The 16,349-nt window shown below is 41.5% G+C and overlaps 1 protein-coding gene across 5 annotated transcripts in view; it reads right to left on the bottom strand.

The window, feature by feature from the left end:
- Positions 1–16,349, bottom strand: part of Ctnnd2 (catenin delta 2) — an 810,313-nt gene that overhangs the window by 79,370 nt on the left and 714,594 nt on the right. For all 5 annotated transcript variants that reach the window (XM_028767562.1, XM_028767558.1, XM_028767559.1 and 2 more), the window contains one exon: positions 16,043–16,193. In XM_028767562.1, coding sequence (XP_028623395.1) covers positions 16,043–16,193 — 151 coding nt within the window. The remainder of the gene's footprint in view (positions 1–16,042; positions 16,194–16,349) is intronic.

Here is a 16,349-nt window from a genome sequence, read left to right as displayed (position 1 = left end):
TTTTGTGGAGTTTCAACGAGAGAGAGAGAGAGAGAGGTTTTGTGGTTTTTTTCTTTGGTTCTTTTTTGTTGTTTTTTTATTATTCTGATTTGTTTTTATTTTATTTTACTCTTCTTGTTTAGCTGCCTGTCTTCTAATGAGAGAAGGAAAAAGTCTAGACTTGAGTGGGTGGGAAGGTTGGGAGAATCTAGGAGGAGTTGAGGGGGGAAGCTATAAAAATATACTGTAAGGAAAAAGTCTATTTTCAATAAAAACATAAATAAAAAGTCAGTTTTATTTTTAAAGTACCACACAGGAAAATGCATTCTTGGCAATGAAAATGTGAAGTAAGTATGTGTGTGTGTGTGTGTGTGCACACACATGTGTGTGTGTGCGTGCATATATATGTCCACACGTGTCTGTGGGTGCATGTGTGTGTGTTGGTAAACATCTACAAAGATGTCTTCTAGAAAGGTAACAAGCAACAAATGCATCCAATACAAACACCTGCTCCCCAAGTCCTATGGCTGATTCACGATTTTCATCTATTAATACAGAGATCTGGGTGTGCCCCTTCCTGCATGGGAGGACAGGCCACACTGGCTGAGCACTGATACCTTTTCCCAAGGAAGTTACCAGGGTATGAGGAGAGATGAGAACTCTTTAGAAACTTGAGGAATCAAGCCGAGTGGCATTTGGGGAGGGAGAGAAAAATACATTTACAAAAAAGTGTAGGGAAATGGGAGGGTATTCTCTTTCCTTATTTCTTTCCTTGTTTATTTTTTATCACTCAAAAGCATTTTTTAAATGTAAACATATCGTGATCACATTCTTCCCTTCCTCAAAGTCCTTCTGGTTCTGACCCATCCCTCCTCCATGCTAAGGTATGATCTCATGTTGAGCCCCATGATGATGCTGTTTCTTAGTACTAGTTTGAGCCTTTGCCTTTGTGCGTTTAAAGTAAGGTATCTCACATGTCTTTGGAGTTGGAGAGGAACTGACCAACGACTGAAATCTAGTGACTCAGACCATAGAGGAACCAAGTAACCAATAGGGACTGTGCTGACTCTGGGAATTCAGGGCCAACAGAGCTGATCCACCCTGGTGCTAAGAAGTGAGCATGCAGGGGAAGGGGGAAAGGCAAGAGAGGAGTTTTCAGAGGAATGCCACCCTAACAGACAACTGCATGCCCTCCCCAGTCCTGCCCTTTCTCAATCTTCTGTGCTTGTGCCCCTTACCGCAAAGGTGGCCTGGAACTGTTCATCTGTTCTACAAGGCTTGTGAGCTGGGCTGGGTCTAGCCAGCTATGTCGGCTCCATGACTTAAAATCCTCTCTGTCTTACAGAAAGGAAAAACAAAATAGTCTCTCTTGAAAATTCAGCTGTATGCTTAAGGGCAAGTCATGATTTTTAGCAAATGCTTGGGTCTGGATCCACCTCAGTGATGTTCTTCCTACGTGGACTAACTTGTTAAGTCGGCGATACATTTGTTGAGTTCAAGCAAGCTGCTTATCTGCCTTCAGGAGACCCCAGGAGCTTGTAGCTCAGGGTAAACAGCAGTTGTAGGTTGACACAGTGGCTGTCTCCTGTTCCTACTCTGTTCTGTCGGAACATAGCTCATGAATGAAACTGTTGAGAAGTTTTCAGAACGTGTGAGATAACTCCAAGGAAACAAGGCAAAATTCTTGTAACGCCCACTTCTCCAAGACACGGGTTGTCCCTGAAATGTGCTTTTGTGCTCCTCACAGTTGTGACACATAAGAGTGGGTTTACTTCATCTTACTCACCACTTCACTCATTATGATTCGGAATGACATTTCTGAGTGTGAGTTGTCCTCAGGATGACATACAGCCTGAAGTCATGTGTCCTGGCCCTTGTGACTATACGGCTTGAGCTCAAGTGAACTTTGCTCATATGACTTTGCATAACCCTCATGATATAAACTGTCTGATGCCCCGAATAAAGATGGCTATTGTGTGAGCCTTTAGTCTGTCTCATATTAAGCTCCACTCTTCCAAGTTCATACTGCCAAAACCAGCGGTAACATTCTCCAAAATATCTCTCTGCTTCCAAAACTCCTAAACTATCCACTCCATGCCTGTGTGGAGCCTATCAGAGTTGGAGTCCCTTTGGGAACTATGCAGGAAGAAAATGACAAACTGGGTAGCTCAGAAGTGCTGCCTGAAGGCAACGTGGGGGAAAAGCCAAAGCTCTCATCCCTCTGTGTTCTACTTCCTGTTCTGCACTGCTGTGGATGTAGTCCCATGCACACACTGGAGGACACAGACATACTGAAGGGAGGCTTGCTGCACAGTGCATTAACGGCAGACACAGATCCACTTAATGAAGGCTCTGTGTGCACAGTCTCTTACCCAGAGACTGTTACTGTTCACTTCAGAGAAGCAAGGCTTGCAGTGTGGAATACTGATTCAGAGGAGACCCCCTCTGCCTTATAATTCAAATGTTTTTTTTTTTTTTTTTACCTAATTCTAGTCTTCAGCTTCACAGAAAAAGATTCCTTTGTTTCTGCCATGAATATGATTAGGAACAATGCCCTTTCTTCTTTATTATGCAGCATTTGCCAGTATTTATCTCCTGTCTTCCCTGTTTCCAATCTACTATTTCTTCTTCCGCAAGAAATACAGTTCCATGTTTCTTGTTTCTTTTTAGTGTATATGTGTGCATATGTGTATGTATGTGTAAACGAGCCCTCATAGAAGGTAGCACACACCTTGTAACTGGAATGTTCAGTGCCATCTGGAAATGGCCAATCCAGGCCAAAATAATTACTCCTTGGCTTACTTTAACTTTGTCACTCTTTAGTAGATTAGCGACAGTCCCTGGGGGAAGGTCAAAGGCTTGACCTTCACGAGGACCAATTAGCCTTGCCTAGACTCTGAGGCAGTCTTCGAACTGAAGGTCAGAGATGTTCTTCACAGGACACATGCGACCAGAGAGGCTATGGGGAAGGTGACAGGAAGGAGGATAGTGCAAAAACCAAAACCAAAACTATTCTAAAGATTCACATGTCACTCAAAGCACACACTTCCCTGCATCTCCTCTGTACCAGAGAGAGAGAGAGAGAAAGAGAGAGAGAGAGAGAGAGAGAGAGAGAGAGAAAGACAGAGAGAGACAGAGACATGTAGAGAGAGACAGAGAGAGGCAGAGAGAGACAGAGACAGAGAGAGACAGAGAGAGAAGCAGAGACAGACAGAGAGAGATAGAGAGACAGAGAACATTTGAAAACCACCATTCTGAGATGACAGAGGAGCAAGTAAAGAACGACCAACAGTTGTCCATCTATATTTGTGGGTCTTCAGATCTGCTGATTCAATAACTGAAGACTGGGAAATACTTTCTAGAAAGCCCATGTCTATACTGAACAGACATTTGTGTGTCAATATACTATAAAGAGCAGCATTTATTAATGTAGACCATTAACTCTGGTAAGTCATCTAGGGATGCTTTGATGTCTACAGGAAGAGGTGCATAGGCCACCTTCTAAGAGAATGCCTGCAACATCACCATTCCTGCTCCTGGCTGTCAGCCTTACACCTGTGCTCAGTATTTTCAGCAGCTCTTCCCCCATCCCTGATTAAACTGGCCTTCGAAGAGGAGGCATTTCACTAAGTGGAAAGGTAAGTCAGAGTCCTTTGCTAAAGTAAAACAAATCATAGTATCATCAGAGTTATATGTGTTATCAAAGATTATACTAGAACAAGGGCTAATGTTTTCTTGATACTCCTACTGCACACATGCATGAGTTCACACACACACACACACACACACACACACACACACACACGCACAGAAATATACATGTGTATTTGTGAAACCTAAGTCTAGGTATACTGTCATCAGTAGCAATGTTGGTTGATATCGACAGTTCAGTTACAAATAATTATCCTATATAAATAATAATAAAAAGGAGGAAGTATAAGTAAGTTTAATTTCTGTACATTTTTTTTTTGCCTTTTCTGATCAAAGGTATGTGTTAGAGAAAATCGAGTTTAAAAATTCATTCCTAAAAAGATAGTTCAAAATTGGAAGAAGACAGTTTCCCAGAAGATGTTTTAGTCTATGCTGGGTTTTATAAACTGTAAATTAGTAGTTCTCAGTCTTGGATATTCAGAAGCATTCAGAGAATCTTAAAACATGTGCTAACTTTTGAGGTCTCTAGGCGTGGGCTCTGATCCCAGGTTACATCTAAGGTTAAGAGCCACATCCTACAAAGGGTGCTGCTGTTCTGCCCTGGTCCACATAGTGAGGGTCAGGTCTATAGTTGTATCCTAAAGGGGGCTGCTGCTCACGATCAGGAAGAGGGTGAAGCTTAGTGGTTCTCAGCTGTGAAAGAAGCTATGATACAGGCTATAACCCCAAACCTACTGAAAATAATTTAAAAAAATCTATGCACGACAATAAAAGCTCAGTTTGTGAAATCAAAATACCATGACTTCAAGTCACTTCATGTCAGGTGTTGTAGGTGACCCCAGGCGCTCTCTGCTGGGGGTATAGCAGAAAGTAAAGCCGACACTGTGTGTGCTGTAATGGGGCTCATATGCTTACAGAGGAAATGATTCAAACTCGTGCGGCCAGTGTCCTGTTATACAGTGCTGGGCAGAGTCAGAGCATTCAAAGAAAGTGTAAAAAGGCAAAACCAGCAAGTCCTTTATTTTTCTTATCTTAAAAGTTATGCGCTCAGTTGAGGGGATGACCCCAGGACTCTTGATTTGCATAGAAATACCTGAGTGTTGTTCATAGCACGAATGCTTTAAATTCAGAGTGTGTGTAAGTAATTAGGAAAGAGTTCAAAGGTGGGAAAAGTTGGCATTCCTGCAGGCAGTTTGTGAAAGAGTCACATCTGGCATTATCCCTGAAGGTAGGTTGGGCGGGATAGAGAAGAGGTGAAGAAGTAATTAGAATTAGAGAAATACCTGAAGTACAGGAGTCAAATGGGAAGCAGGTGAGTGGAAACAGAGAAGGGGGTGTGTCCAGTGGGAAGGAAGGTGTGAGCGAATGAGGCTCATGGTAGAAACAATGTTATCTTGAGCCACACAGTAGAAACAATGTTACTTAAGACCAGAAATGTAGGTGATGCTGCAGCAGAACTTCACTGCTCAGTGGAGAGTGGGAAGGAAAAGAACATTATGAAGAAGAGAAACTAGGTACTGGGCAGGGCTTTGAAGTGTGTCCAACTGAAGGTTAAATGCTGGTCATCATGGAACACTTGACCTCAGTGACAACTATATCTAACAGAAACTATAACTAGACAGAATTTAAATAAAGCAGAGGGATTGCTTAACTATACATTAAATCAACCCAGCCCACTACTTAGCAATCTAACTGAAGAAATGGGGTGTTCTCTCCTGAAGGAGTTATGTCATTCAGTCTACTGTATTACACAACATAACTGGCATACCATAATAATATGTGCAGAATGAAGAAAATGAGACCACAGTGTAAGAAGAGTCATTACAGACAAATTTGTGGTAATTGTGAAAGCCAAAGTTATGTTTTAGGTTTTAATTACTGTGCCTAAGCAATCCATAAAACCTAAAAAAACAAAACAACAACAAAAAAACCCCCTCTAACTTGAAAGTCACTTGTCCAAGGACAGATTCTTCCTGAGATGCCAGAGTCTATCATTTACATAAAATAACAGGCCCCTAAACAAATTTGTTTTATCCAACTGGACCAGATGTGCGTGATCACCCATAGGTGGGAGGTACTTAGGAAGGAAATATATCAGAATATATACTTGTTCCCAACTGGGGTCTGAAATATTGCTCTGCCCATCAGCTTTGAGTACTTTGAAGATATCATTGTGATGATGTCCGTTCTCCATTACTTTCTTATATCTTACTCTTTGGCAAGTCCCTACTTTTAATGATAAGTCCTTCATGCATACTGCTGTTACTTTGAATGCATATATTTTATGCTGCCTAGTACAAAGTTAACTGGTCAGATTTACATTAGTATTTTGTCTATTGCCAACTTCTTTCCTAGGATTTAGAGATTTACCCCTTGGAGTGAAGGAAGAGGCAGATGGAAAAAAAATCAGCATTTCAATGCACCCATCACTGGGAAAATGGCATCAGGCAGAGAGCACCAGGGTTTGAATTAGAATGTGAAGAGTGAACTTGATGGTGACTGAGAGTTAAAACTATTGGGTTTCTAACATTTGAAAGTAATAAGGTCACTTTTTAAATGACCTGACTCACACGGGCACCAGGTACATTTGTCTGTGAACTTAATTAAAAATTTAATACCATTCCTTTCCATTCCATGGCTATAACTTTTCTTTCTGACAAGCAAATTAAACTGCTCAAGTCTCAAGGTGAGGACCTCTGGGGTTTTTATCTTTTGGTCTGTCTTGAGCACAGGACACGCTCTAATGCCGGAGCTGCAATGCTACTCTTTCCTACTTAAAATCAGCACATCCCACAGTGGCATCTGTCCACTTCATCCCATGTCATTCTGTCGCAAATCTTAATCAAATAACAGTAAGGGTGATACTGTCTGTGGTTAAGAGGACAGATGTACGATTAGGAAATGAGCCCCTTTTGTATTCTTTATTGTTGTGCTCGTCAAAGTTAATAGCTTTACCTGATACTGATTTAAGGCGTAATATCCAAAATTGAATGAGTAATTTTATTACAAATAAGAGACAGGCATTTCTATCACACGGTAATAGATCATGAACCTCCTACGGTGTGAGAGCTGAAAACCCTTCTGCATGCCAGAAGTCTGTAAGAGAGTTTTCAGGAGAGTTTCAGAGGGACTTCTGAGTGCTGCCATAGCTGTTGCTTTACCATGCCTGTTACTAACTGTCCCATTGGCTGTCTGGCAGCATGCACATAATAACTTGTTTCTTCTTGACACACTGGACTTAGGATCAAAATCGGCTCTTGTAAAAACTCATATTGCTATAGTAAAGAGTGGCGTCTACCTCTAGGTAGATTCTAGGTGAACACACATCATTGTCTCCTCCATGAGACAATGGAGAAGCAGCAGGTCAGTCATCTGGCTCAGGACTATTCCTCTGGAAAGCAGGTCCTTCGTAAGCTAAGCTAAAGACCCATTTGACTTAGGCCACCACCTGGCAGCATTTGACTCCTTTTGACTGCTTAATGACAGATGTACTCACCTGCTTGGCCACCCCTCAAGATCAAGCAGGGAAAATAACAAATATAAGCTCTGGTGACTAAAAGAAGACTCACCTTAAAAAATTTAAAGTCTTTGAACAGCACCATTTTTGGTATTAGAGAGGAAAACTCTATGATCCAGACTGCGTGTCTGTGGAAGTCAGGATGGGGACAGGTGACAAGGGGAATAGGTGACAGTTCATGCTTCAAAGGGAATGCAATTTGAACATCTCGTCCTCCTGAAGATCCTTTCTACTTTTAACTTCTCGAGATTTGATGGCTTGTTTGCGGAGAGCCACCTCATTTCCCACACAGTCTCTTAGCTAAACATTTTCTTCAGATTGTTTGGCTAGGCATTAAATGTGTGCCCAGTCAACATGAAACCCTGCCCCCTTTCTCTCTTCAATTCTCTGAAGCCTCTGAATTGGAAGCAACTATAAAAAGTCTCATTTTTTTCTTTTTACCTACGTGAAACATTTCCAAGGGATGAGTCATTAAATTCATGTCTAATAAAGTAATTTTTGACTCTTTGATTTATTTATAACTACCCTGCCAAGGAATTCTTATCTGCCAGACTCAGTCACCAACATTCCCCAATTGAGTGTCCAAACTTAATTAACAAAGAAGTCATGGTTTCACAGAAAGGAGAAACAGCCTTTGGAAGACTGGGTCCTGTGGGTTAGGGCAAAGGCAACTGATCCGAAGATGTAAACGTCTGGCTGAAGCGCAGAGCTCTCCTTTTGCTAGGGTCTGGTGCTTGAGACCAAATTACTAATGTAAGACAGCAGGGAATGTTCTCATAAATCACCCTGTCTGGAAAATCAGGCTTCTTCTTAAAATACTAATTGAAATTACATGTGTTTTAATTAAAACAACATCTGCCCTAGGCTAAAGAGCAGGTTTTGGGATGCAGAGAAGGTAGGTTTCTAAAATTTCCTCAGATCTACTTAATAAAGTGAAGTTTATACTTTCCCAGGATTGAAATGGTATATGGCCTCCTGGAGTGTCCTGAGTTTTCCAGAGGTTCAAGACTTTCCCTGGACTCAGAGATTAGTCAGGGTCAAGGACACAGATGAAGAATGTTCTTATGGTATCATGTGACGAATATTGCTTGGGATGTCTGCTTCCCAGAATGGAGTTAATACAGCCCAGAAGCCTTTGCTACATCTGATCTATTGCCATGAGATGGGAAAATAACCCCACACTTGCAGGAATACGTGCATATATCTATGTGAATGAATGGAGCTCTTAGCATTTTAGTTCTGCCAGGAGACACAGCACAACACCATATTCCAAACAGAAATTACATGGTGACTAGGATGCTTCTTAACGCTAGGCTTTCAAATTTACATAAGAGTTTTCACAATGATTTCAAAGGACTCATTGCTACGGATGTCATGTCAAAGGTGCAGGTATCTGTTTAGTCCACAAAAACATACATTCGTGACTTCAGGTTTAGGTAAGAACATAGGACAACATCTAATTGAAAGTGAGTACTGCAAGGTCTAGAACTCCCTTAAGTGAAGATACTTGTCAAGAATCCACTCATTGGATGAAAAAAATTGAACATTTATCAAGCCTGCGTCCCTCAGGACAGCAGTGGCCCAATGGAGATTCCTCACCCCTCTGTCCTCCACACTGCAGCTTCTCCCACAGGCCTCAAGGAGAAAGTACACCGTCTTACTTCATAAAGATCTGGTGTAGAGAGAGATGAACTTGTAATTCTATGGACAGTATTCCCACTTCCTTCATCTCCTCATTCACTATGGTTAAATATGGAACATTCCTCTGTCATTCTTTAAAGGTCTCCAGTATACCCTGTTCGGTCTTTACAATGTCACCAAAAGTTTTTTAAACCTAAACACTTAAAATAAGTTGGGACAAGAAAAGAAAGTTAGGACAGAGTAGTCTTCCATTCCCACTGACGAAAGAAAAGAAAGACTCAAAAGTTTCCTGGTGGAAGAAGTACAGTGGGTTCGCAGCCTGGATCTCATTATTGTGTGGAAGTAGGAGCTGCATTTTGCCTGGTACACAGGGAAAGACTGTGCTCCATTTGTGTCCATTTTTAGGGACACATGGTAGGAAATGGCTCCTTGCTGGCTTCAAAAACAGCCAGCTCTGCCGTGTGTCTCCTTTGCTGTTAGGACAGGCAGGGAGATCAATGTCCAGAGAGAAGCCCCATTAGGTGGCAAAGTAAAAATGTGAGCTAAAGTGAAGAAAAACTCAAACAATATGAGCGTACATTAGGACAAGTCAAAGAAAGACTGTGTTCTTGTGGCGACACCAGTGTGTAGTAAAGTCTTACAAGTCAGAAGGCAAAGGGGTCCTGGCTTATGAAATGATGGCTACACTCTCCTCTTTAGCTCAGAGAGAAACACAAGAAAATTATAAGGATGCTGCCAGCATTCTAGCCCTGGCTTTCCCTGACAGGGATGTGGCCAGGAACTACCATCAGGGAAGCCAAGAGAGATACTCCATGGGCTCTGTCAACACAGTTTGGAGATGCCGGTGCCTTGTCAACACAGACACTATTGGCAATGGATGAGTCATATGTGGAAAGTGTTATTTCCCACCAAATCTCATCTAAATGAGTCTGTTTAGAATCATGGATTTGACAGAACATCTGCAGCATCTCCTCAAGTTCCTGGACTCTGTAGGAAAAGGCTAAACCAGACAATTCCCCCACTCATTTGTCTCCTCACTTGAGATCCTGTAATATCCCTCTAGATCCCCTCTTTATAATAAGTAACATGCTGTTCATCCATCACTGGTGGATGGATAGACTCAGCAAATGTATTCTGAGTGCCTATTATAGGCACAGAAAAGATCCAGGCGTTATGAAATATCACAGAAAACACAACTCAGAGATGAACCCTGATAGATTACCCAATCCCAAGTATGTGCTCTATGTACTAGCAGCATTAACTGGACTCAGCAGGTGTGTGCATGTACAGCCATAGTAATTAAATTATTAAATATGCAATACAATTATTAAACATGAAATGTGAAAATAATTAAAGAATTCATTTGCAATAATAACAAATTAAGGAATTTAATTACTACTAACATTAACTGGACTCAGCGGGTATGTGTACGCACAGCAATAATAATAATTAAAGAATTGACGGCCAATAATTTGAGAGGGAGCAGGGCAGGGACATGGGAGAGGAAAGGGTAGGTATCATAAAGACAATAATCGTGTATAAAATTCTGGAAATGAACTTTAAGTTTCAAAACAATGAATAATTGAACATAGCTCTATCCCTAACTGGATTCCTCCTTGCTTCAGGGAAGGGTACAGTGCACATCTGGAAAAACTCTGAGTCAAGGAAGGAGCTTTCATTAGGAAGGGATACCTGAGCTGGGCTTCAAGTAAAGTGGGAGGTTAGGAGGTGTGAGTTCACATACGCCTGCCTTAGGGACTCTGTTCTGTTGGGATTGTCTGTTAGTGAAGGGTGAGGATTGGGTGTCCACAGGAACTGTCCAGTGCTGGGAACTGTCCAGTGCTGAAATGAGCTTCAAACTGTAAACCAGAAGGGATGTGGTATGATACACCCTTTTCATCAAACTAATTCTCAATCTCTCAATCTCTCAATCTCTCTCTCTCTCTCTCTCTCTCTCTCTCTCTCTCTTCATTACATAGAAGGATAATTAACATTTCTGAATGTTGCAAAGAATCCACACCATTAAGAATTATTCAGGACCTATCTATATAGCACATTAAACATCAGTTTGCAGAGATATACACATATCCATGGAAACAGCCCAATGGGAAGACAAAGAGAGCAGAGGCAGCTACAATCCAGAATGTGGTACTAGCTGCTTTTCCACAGAGGACCATTGCCTACTCAACCACTTCCTGATAATGAAGTCCTCTGAAGATGACCGAGTGGAAATGTGGCAGTCAGCCCACTCTCATGCCAGTTAAGCGAATAGTCCAAGAGAAGTGTAGCTTAAACTGAGACCTCAGAACCAATGATGGAAAAAGCTGAGTTCCTTCTCAAATTCTAAGGGCCCGCCCTCATGCAACCACAACAGGTAAGGAGAAAATGAACAGACTTTTTGACTGTTCATCAACATGGCATCCTTTTGTCTGGTTTGTGTTTCCTTTAATTTGTTTACTTAATGCTTTTCTTCAATGGCATACGTAAGATGGTAGTTGGACAGGAAGAAGGTAGCTTAGTTATCCATTCAGCAAATACTCACCAAGTCCCTCTTACGGGGTCACATACCATTCCACACACGTGGAATACGTCAGAGAATAAGACAAGGCATCCACTCGTTATTAGCTCATGTCTCAGTGGAGGGGAAAGAAACCAGTCCGGTAAGCAATGTCACATAGAATGATGCCCATTGTGTTGGGATTATGTCACAACAAGTCATTATAAGTTGACAGTGTTGCAAGCTACTGCATTTAACACACCTAACTTACTGAACATCAGAACTTAGCAACACGGTGTGTGGCAGGACATGATTTTCCCCGTGATTTCATGCCTGATTTGAGATTGTCATTTAAGGCCTCTGCCCAGTATTGGAAAAGAATATTGTATGACAAACCATTAGCCTGAGATAAATGAAAATTCAAAATTCTAAGAAGTTTATCTCTAAGTGCATATTATTGTCATATTATCATAATTAGAAGGCGGTAAGTAGAAACATCATAAACAGAGATCATCGCTATCAAGAACCAACCAGGGAAGGAGGTAGAGTGGCTTGGTAGATGGTGGCGCAGTTCTTCTTTGGAGGGCACTTTGTTGTGGGGAGGACACAGTGTGTGGACACCTCAGAAATAAGATCCTTTAAGCTCATGAACCCAGGTGAGGTCACCAAAACCTTCAGAGACAATTGACAGAAGACACAAGATAGTCACACTAGTCTTTCTTAGCTCAAAGTCATCATTTCTTTCTCCTCAACATGTGACGTGCTGTATAGTATTTCTCTACACAAATAATCCTTTTGATGTAATATTTAGAGTCAGCTAGTTGACAAGAGTAAAGTGTGCTATCTCTAAAACAGAATCTAACATTTTGCTAAATTCTACTCTTTTCATTCACAAAAAGTTACTGCATTCAAGCTTGGTTGGTTCGGTGCTTTCAAGCCTGTTTCTGAATGACTGCCTCCATTTACTGGTTGGTGACATCTGATAGTAATGGCTTAATGGACAATATGGAGCTTCAAGTGCTCCATGCTCAGAGGGACAACAGGATAACTAGCATCAGAGAAAGAAGGGATACCCAGGAGCTAGAAGGCCAATCAATATTTCACTATTTTGTTATATATTAATCCAACAAAAGAAATAAAACACACAACTGCACAATATACAGTACTTAGCATCCAGGCAGTAGACTGATTAGCTATTGATTTTTTTCTTTATATCATAGAGGAGTGATGAGGCTTTTATTGGAAGTCCCAGTGCTGGTCCTGTCTCGAATAACTATTTAAGAAAAGGAGAGGAAAAGAGTGTATGCAGAGGGGTCTTTGACCTTTTGATCTAATAGCTTAGTTTAAATATACGAGGCACATGGAATCTGCAAATACCAAAATTAAACCCAGACTAAATACAAATACCAAATTTTCACATTTACTTCCTTCTTTGTAATATATGGTTAGGATGATGTGTGTGCACTTAGGAGGCATGGGCCTGAAGTCTGAGATTACTCTGAGTCAATAAATGGCTGAAAACCCACATGTACATTGGTTCTGCATAGAGGACCAGATGTGCATTGGGACATGGCAGGGGAAAGACTTCTAATTCCTGGATCACTGAATGTTTATTCAGCACATCATGCCTGGTTCTTCAAACAGAAGTTTTGCCCATTTCTGCATCCATATATCATTTCTCCAAACTTGCCAGATGGTACAGTATGCAGCACCTTGGCTACAGTGGCTGGTCCAGCTTCCTGGACCAGAATCCACTAGATTCCAGATGTCATCCACTGTTAACTGTCATCTGCTGCAATGCTGTTGGACTCAAGCCTGTAAACTGTCCAGAGTCATGCAGGAAGCCCAGGGGGAACTCTGCCATCCCTTGATTCCAATGCCACCATTGTGACAGTGATCTATGGGGGCTCATGACATTTCCCTGCAGGTTCTTGAGGATTCTTCAGCTTCTGGGCGTCAACCAGCCTTTGGCCTGTACCCTGTCACTTCCTGAGAGAGGCACAAGAAGGGCTCTCTTATCTAGGATCCCATGACTTCTGCTAGGTAAACGAGGCCTCTTGAAGGCTCCAAACCCATCAACTTGCTCCTAGCTCCCATTCCAGGACATCATCTGCATAGGCTGCCCTTCAGCTTCAGCTCGGATTCTCTTCCTTCTAGATGGATGTACAGCCACCTTCTTTTAGGCCTTTCCTGAGACATTTCCTTATCAACCACTCCCAACTTAACCCCTCATTTAAAATCACAGCCTTAAAGTGGAAAGGCTGTGTATACAGGAGAACAAAAGTGAACTCTAACCTCAGCCAACATATAAAACTAAGCCCAAAACATACTACACAGTTAAATGAAAATGTACGTAACCTTTTAAAGAATACATGTAGTGGAAAGTTACACAATAATGGTCTGAGCATTCATCTTTATAGATCCGACCCCAAAAGCTGAGCAAGAAAACTCAAAACATACATGCAGGATTGCATCGAACTAAAGAAGTTCTGCTGAAGATGTGAATGACTGACAGCACCAGAAGGTCACCTGGGGATTGAGATAAAATGTCTCAAAGCCTAAGCTTGACAAGGAGTTAATACCAAAGCACACACAGAATCAAACCCAATAGCAAGAAAATAGCTCAGCTTAAAAAATGAGGAAAGAATATGAGTAGGTAGGCATGTCTCAAAAGGAGACATAGATGACCAAGAGATATTTGAAAACAATACTCAAAATTACTAATCGTCTGGGCTAAGGTTTTACTACTGTGAACAGACACCATGACCAATGCAACTCTTATAAGGACAACACTTAATTGGCACTGGCTTACAGGTTCAGAGGTTCAGTCTATTATCATCAAGGCGAGAATATGGCAGCATCCAGGCAGGCATGTTGCAGGAGGAGCTGAGAGCTCTATATCTTCATCTGAAGGCAGCTAGAAGAATACTGACTTCCAGGCAGCTAGGATGAGTGTCTTATAGCCCACACCCACAGTGACACACCTACTCCAACAAGGCCACAACTCCAAATAGTACCACTCTCTGGGCCAATCATATACAAACCATCACACTAATCATTATGGATATGCAAATTAAACGATGAAGCATCACCTCACATCTGTCAGAACAGCTTTTAAAAAACCGTGATGGGTGTGGGGGAGGAGGATCCTTTCCTCTGTGTTTCAATGGTGAGATTTTAAATTAGTACAGACATCAAGGAAAGTGTTATGGAAGTTACATTTTAAAAGTGAAAATATAATTACCATATGATCCAGCAACTCAGTTTCTGAGCACAGAGCCATGCCCTGTGTTCATCAGTGAATGAATGTATAAATAATGTACAGAGGGCAGGCAATAGATTGTTCTTCAGACTTCAACTAGAAGGAAGTGATAGCATTTCTGACATTAGGGATGGGACCGGGGGTACCCATGCCAAGGGAAATATAAATGTAGAATATAAAGAATGAACTCTTAGAAGCAAAACCTGAATGTTGGTTACTGGAGGCTGCAGGCTAGGAGGGAGAGGATAATGTTGGTTGAAGGTACAATTAAAATTAAAATATTTTTAATTATAGAATAACATTCAAATGTTTTATTACAAATATATACATTGGTTCCAGCATGGTGGTTCAGGTTTATAATTCTAGCACTAGGACTGAATAGTTGATGTCAGCCTTGGCTATTTAATCTACCCAAGGACAGCATGAGCTATATATGGAGACCATGACAATGTTAGTGAGGTACAAATCAAGTTAAATCATGTTAATGTAACTTGACTTGACTGTTCTACACGGTGTATTAATGCCACTTTGAGCTCCAATTATACAATTATAATTTATTAATGCATAATAAAACAAATCATAGTCATTCGAAAAATCAAAGACTTAAGACACAAAAACTCACACATTACATGATTCTACATATGGGGAACATCTAGACCAGGGGAGCCTACTGTCATGGAGTAGCTTGGTGGACAACATACTTGGAGGATAAGAGTCTGCTCAGTGGGCACAGGTTTCTTTTGGAATGAGGAACAGTGTTTGGAATCAAAAGTCGGCATTTTTCCAACATTGGAAAAGCATCCAACCACATGGAATTGCGCATTTTTTAAATGGTGAATTTAAACCCAACTGAAAAGAGCTGCAAGCTCCTCCATGACAGCTTCCATTACCTCTTTCCCTGAAAGAACTGTTCTGGCCAGTATGTGACTTGTGCATTTGTTTTGGTTATGGTACATGGACTTTTCCTGAGTGTCCCAAGGCTTCCTGTCTCCTTCACTCATTGGTATAAATCCCTGAACCTAGAATAGACCTGGAACTAATACAGAATGAAGGCATAGGATATATTCTCTCTTTATTGCCTCCTTGGAGATTATTTCATTTTTATTTAATTTTTTATAAATAAATAATGTAGGAATAGATAACTAAACATATAAATGCAAAGAATTGGGAGATGGGGAAAAGGGGACGGTTACTCCATCAGATATACTAATTTCATCACATAGGAAACAACCGAATGGCCCAGCAGAACTTTGGAATGTTGGGAGCATAGGATTAAACATGAAGCACAGAGATCATTTTCCATTTGCAGGGATCAGTAACCACATGTTCCCTTTAAATTTGAAAGAGCCAAACTGCTTTGCTCAAAGCAGGAGAGCTGGAAAAGACAGAGCTCCTGATAAACACAGTATTCCCACACGTGCACATGCTCTGTGGAGGAACCCAGTCATTTACACAGCCTGTGCAAATGACTGGGGCCCAGGGTTAGAGGACATACCAATGAGTTCCTTGTTTCTGACGTCCAGGGCCATGTTCCGGAGTGCTGTGGCCACTGCACACACTACACGGTCATTGTCTATTCGGAGGAGCTCCACAAGAATGGGCAGGCCTTTCTCTTTCCGGACAGCAGCTCGGATATACACGGACCACTGGCAAAAGAGAGAAGGCAGAGGAGGTTAGAAATACAGGCGAGAGGCCCTATAAAGCCAGCAGCTCTGAGGGTTGTCAGACGGCTGTTTGCAGGAGTCAAAATGGTTGAGCTGCCATGACCTGCTGCAGAACAGGCTGAATATGTTAGACATGCA

The sequence above is a fragment of the Grammomys surdaster genome, unplaced genomic scaffold (genome assembly GCF_004785775.1).
Source record: "Grammomys surdaster isolate TR1022 unplaced genomic scaffold, NIH_TR_1.0 174, whole genome shotgun sequence".
In the NCBI taxonomy this organism is placed as follows: domain Eukaryota; kingdom Metazoa; phylum Chordata; class Mammalia; order Rodentia; family Muridae; genus Grammomys; species Grammomys surdaster.
The sequence above is the reverse complement of the archived record's forward strand: the minus strand, read 5'-3'. Positions and strand labels throughout refer to the sequence as shown.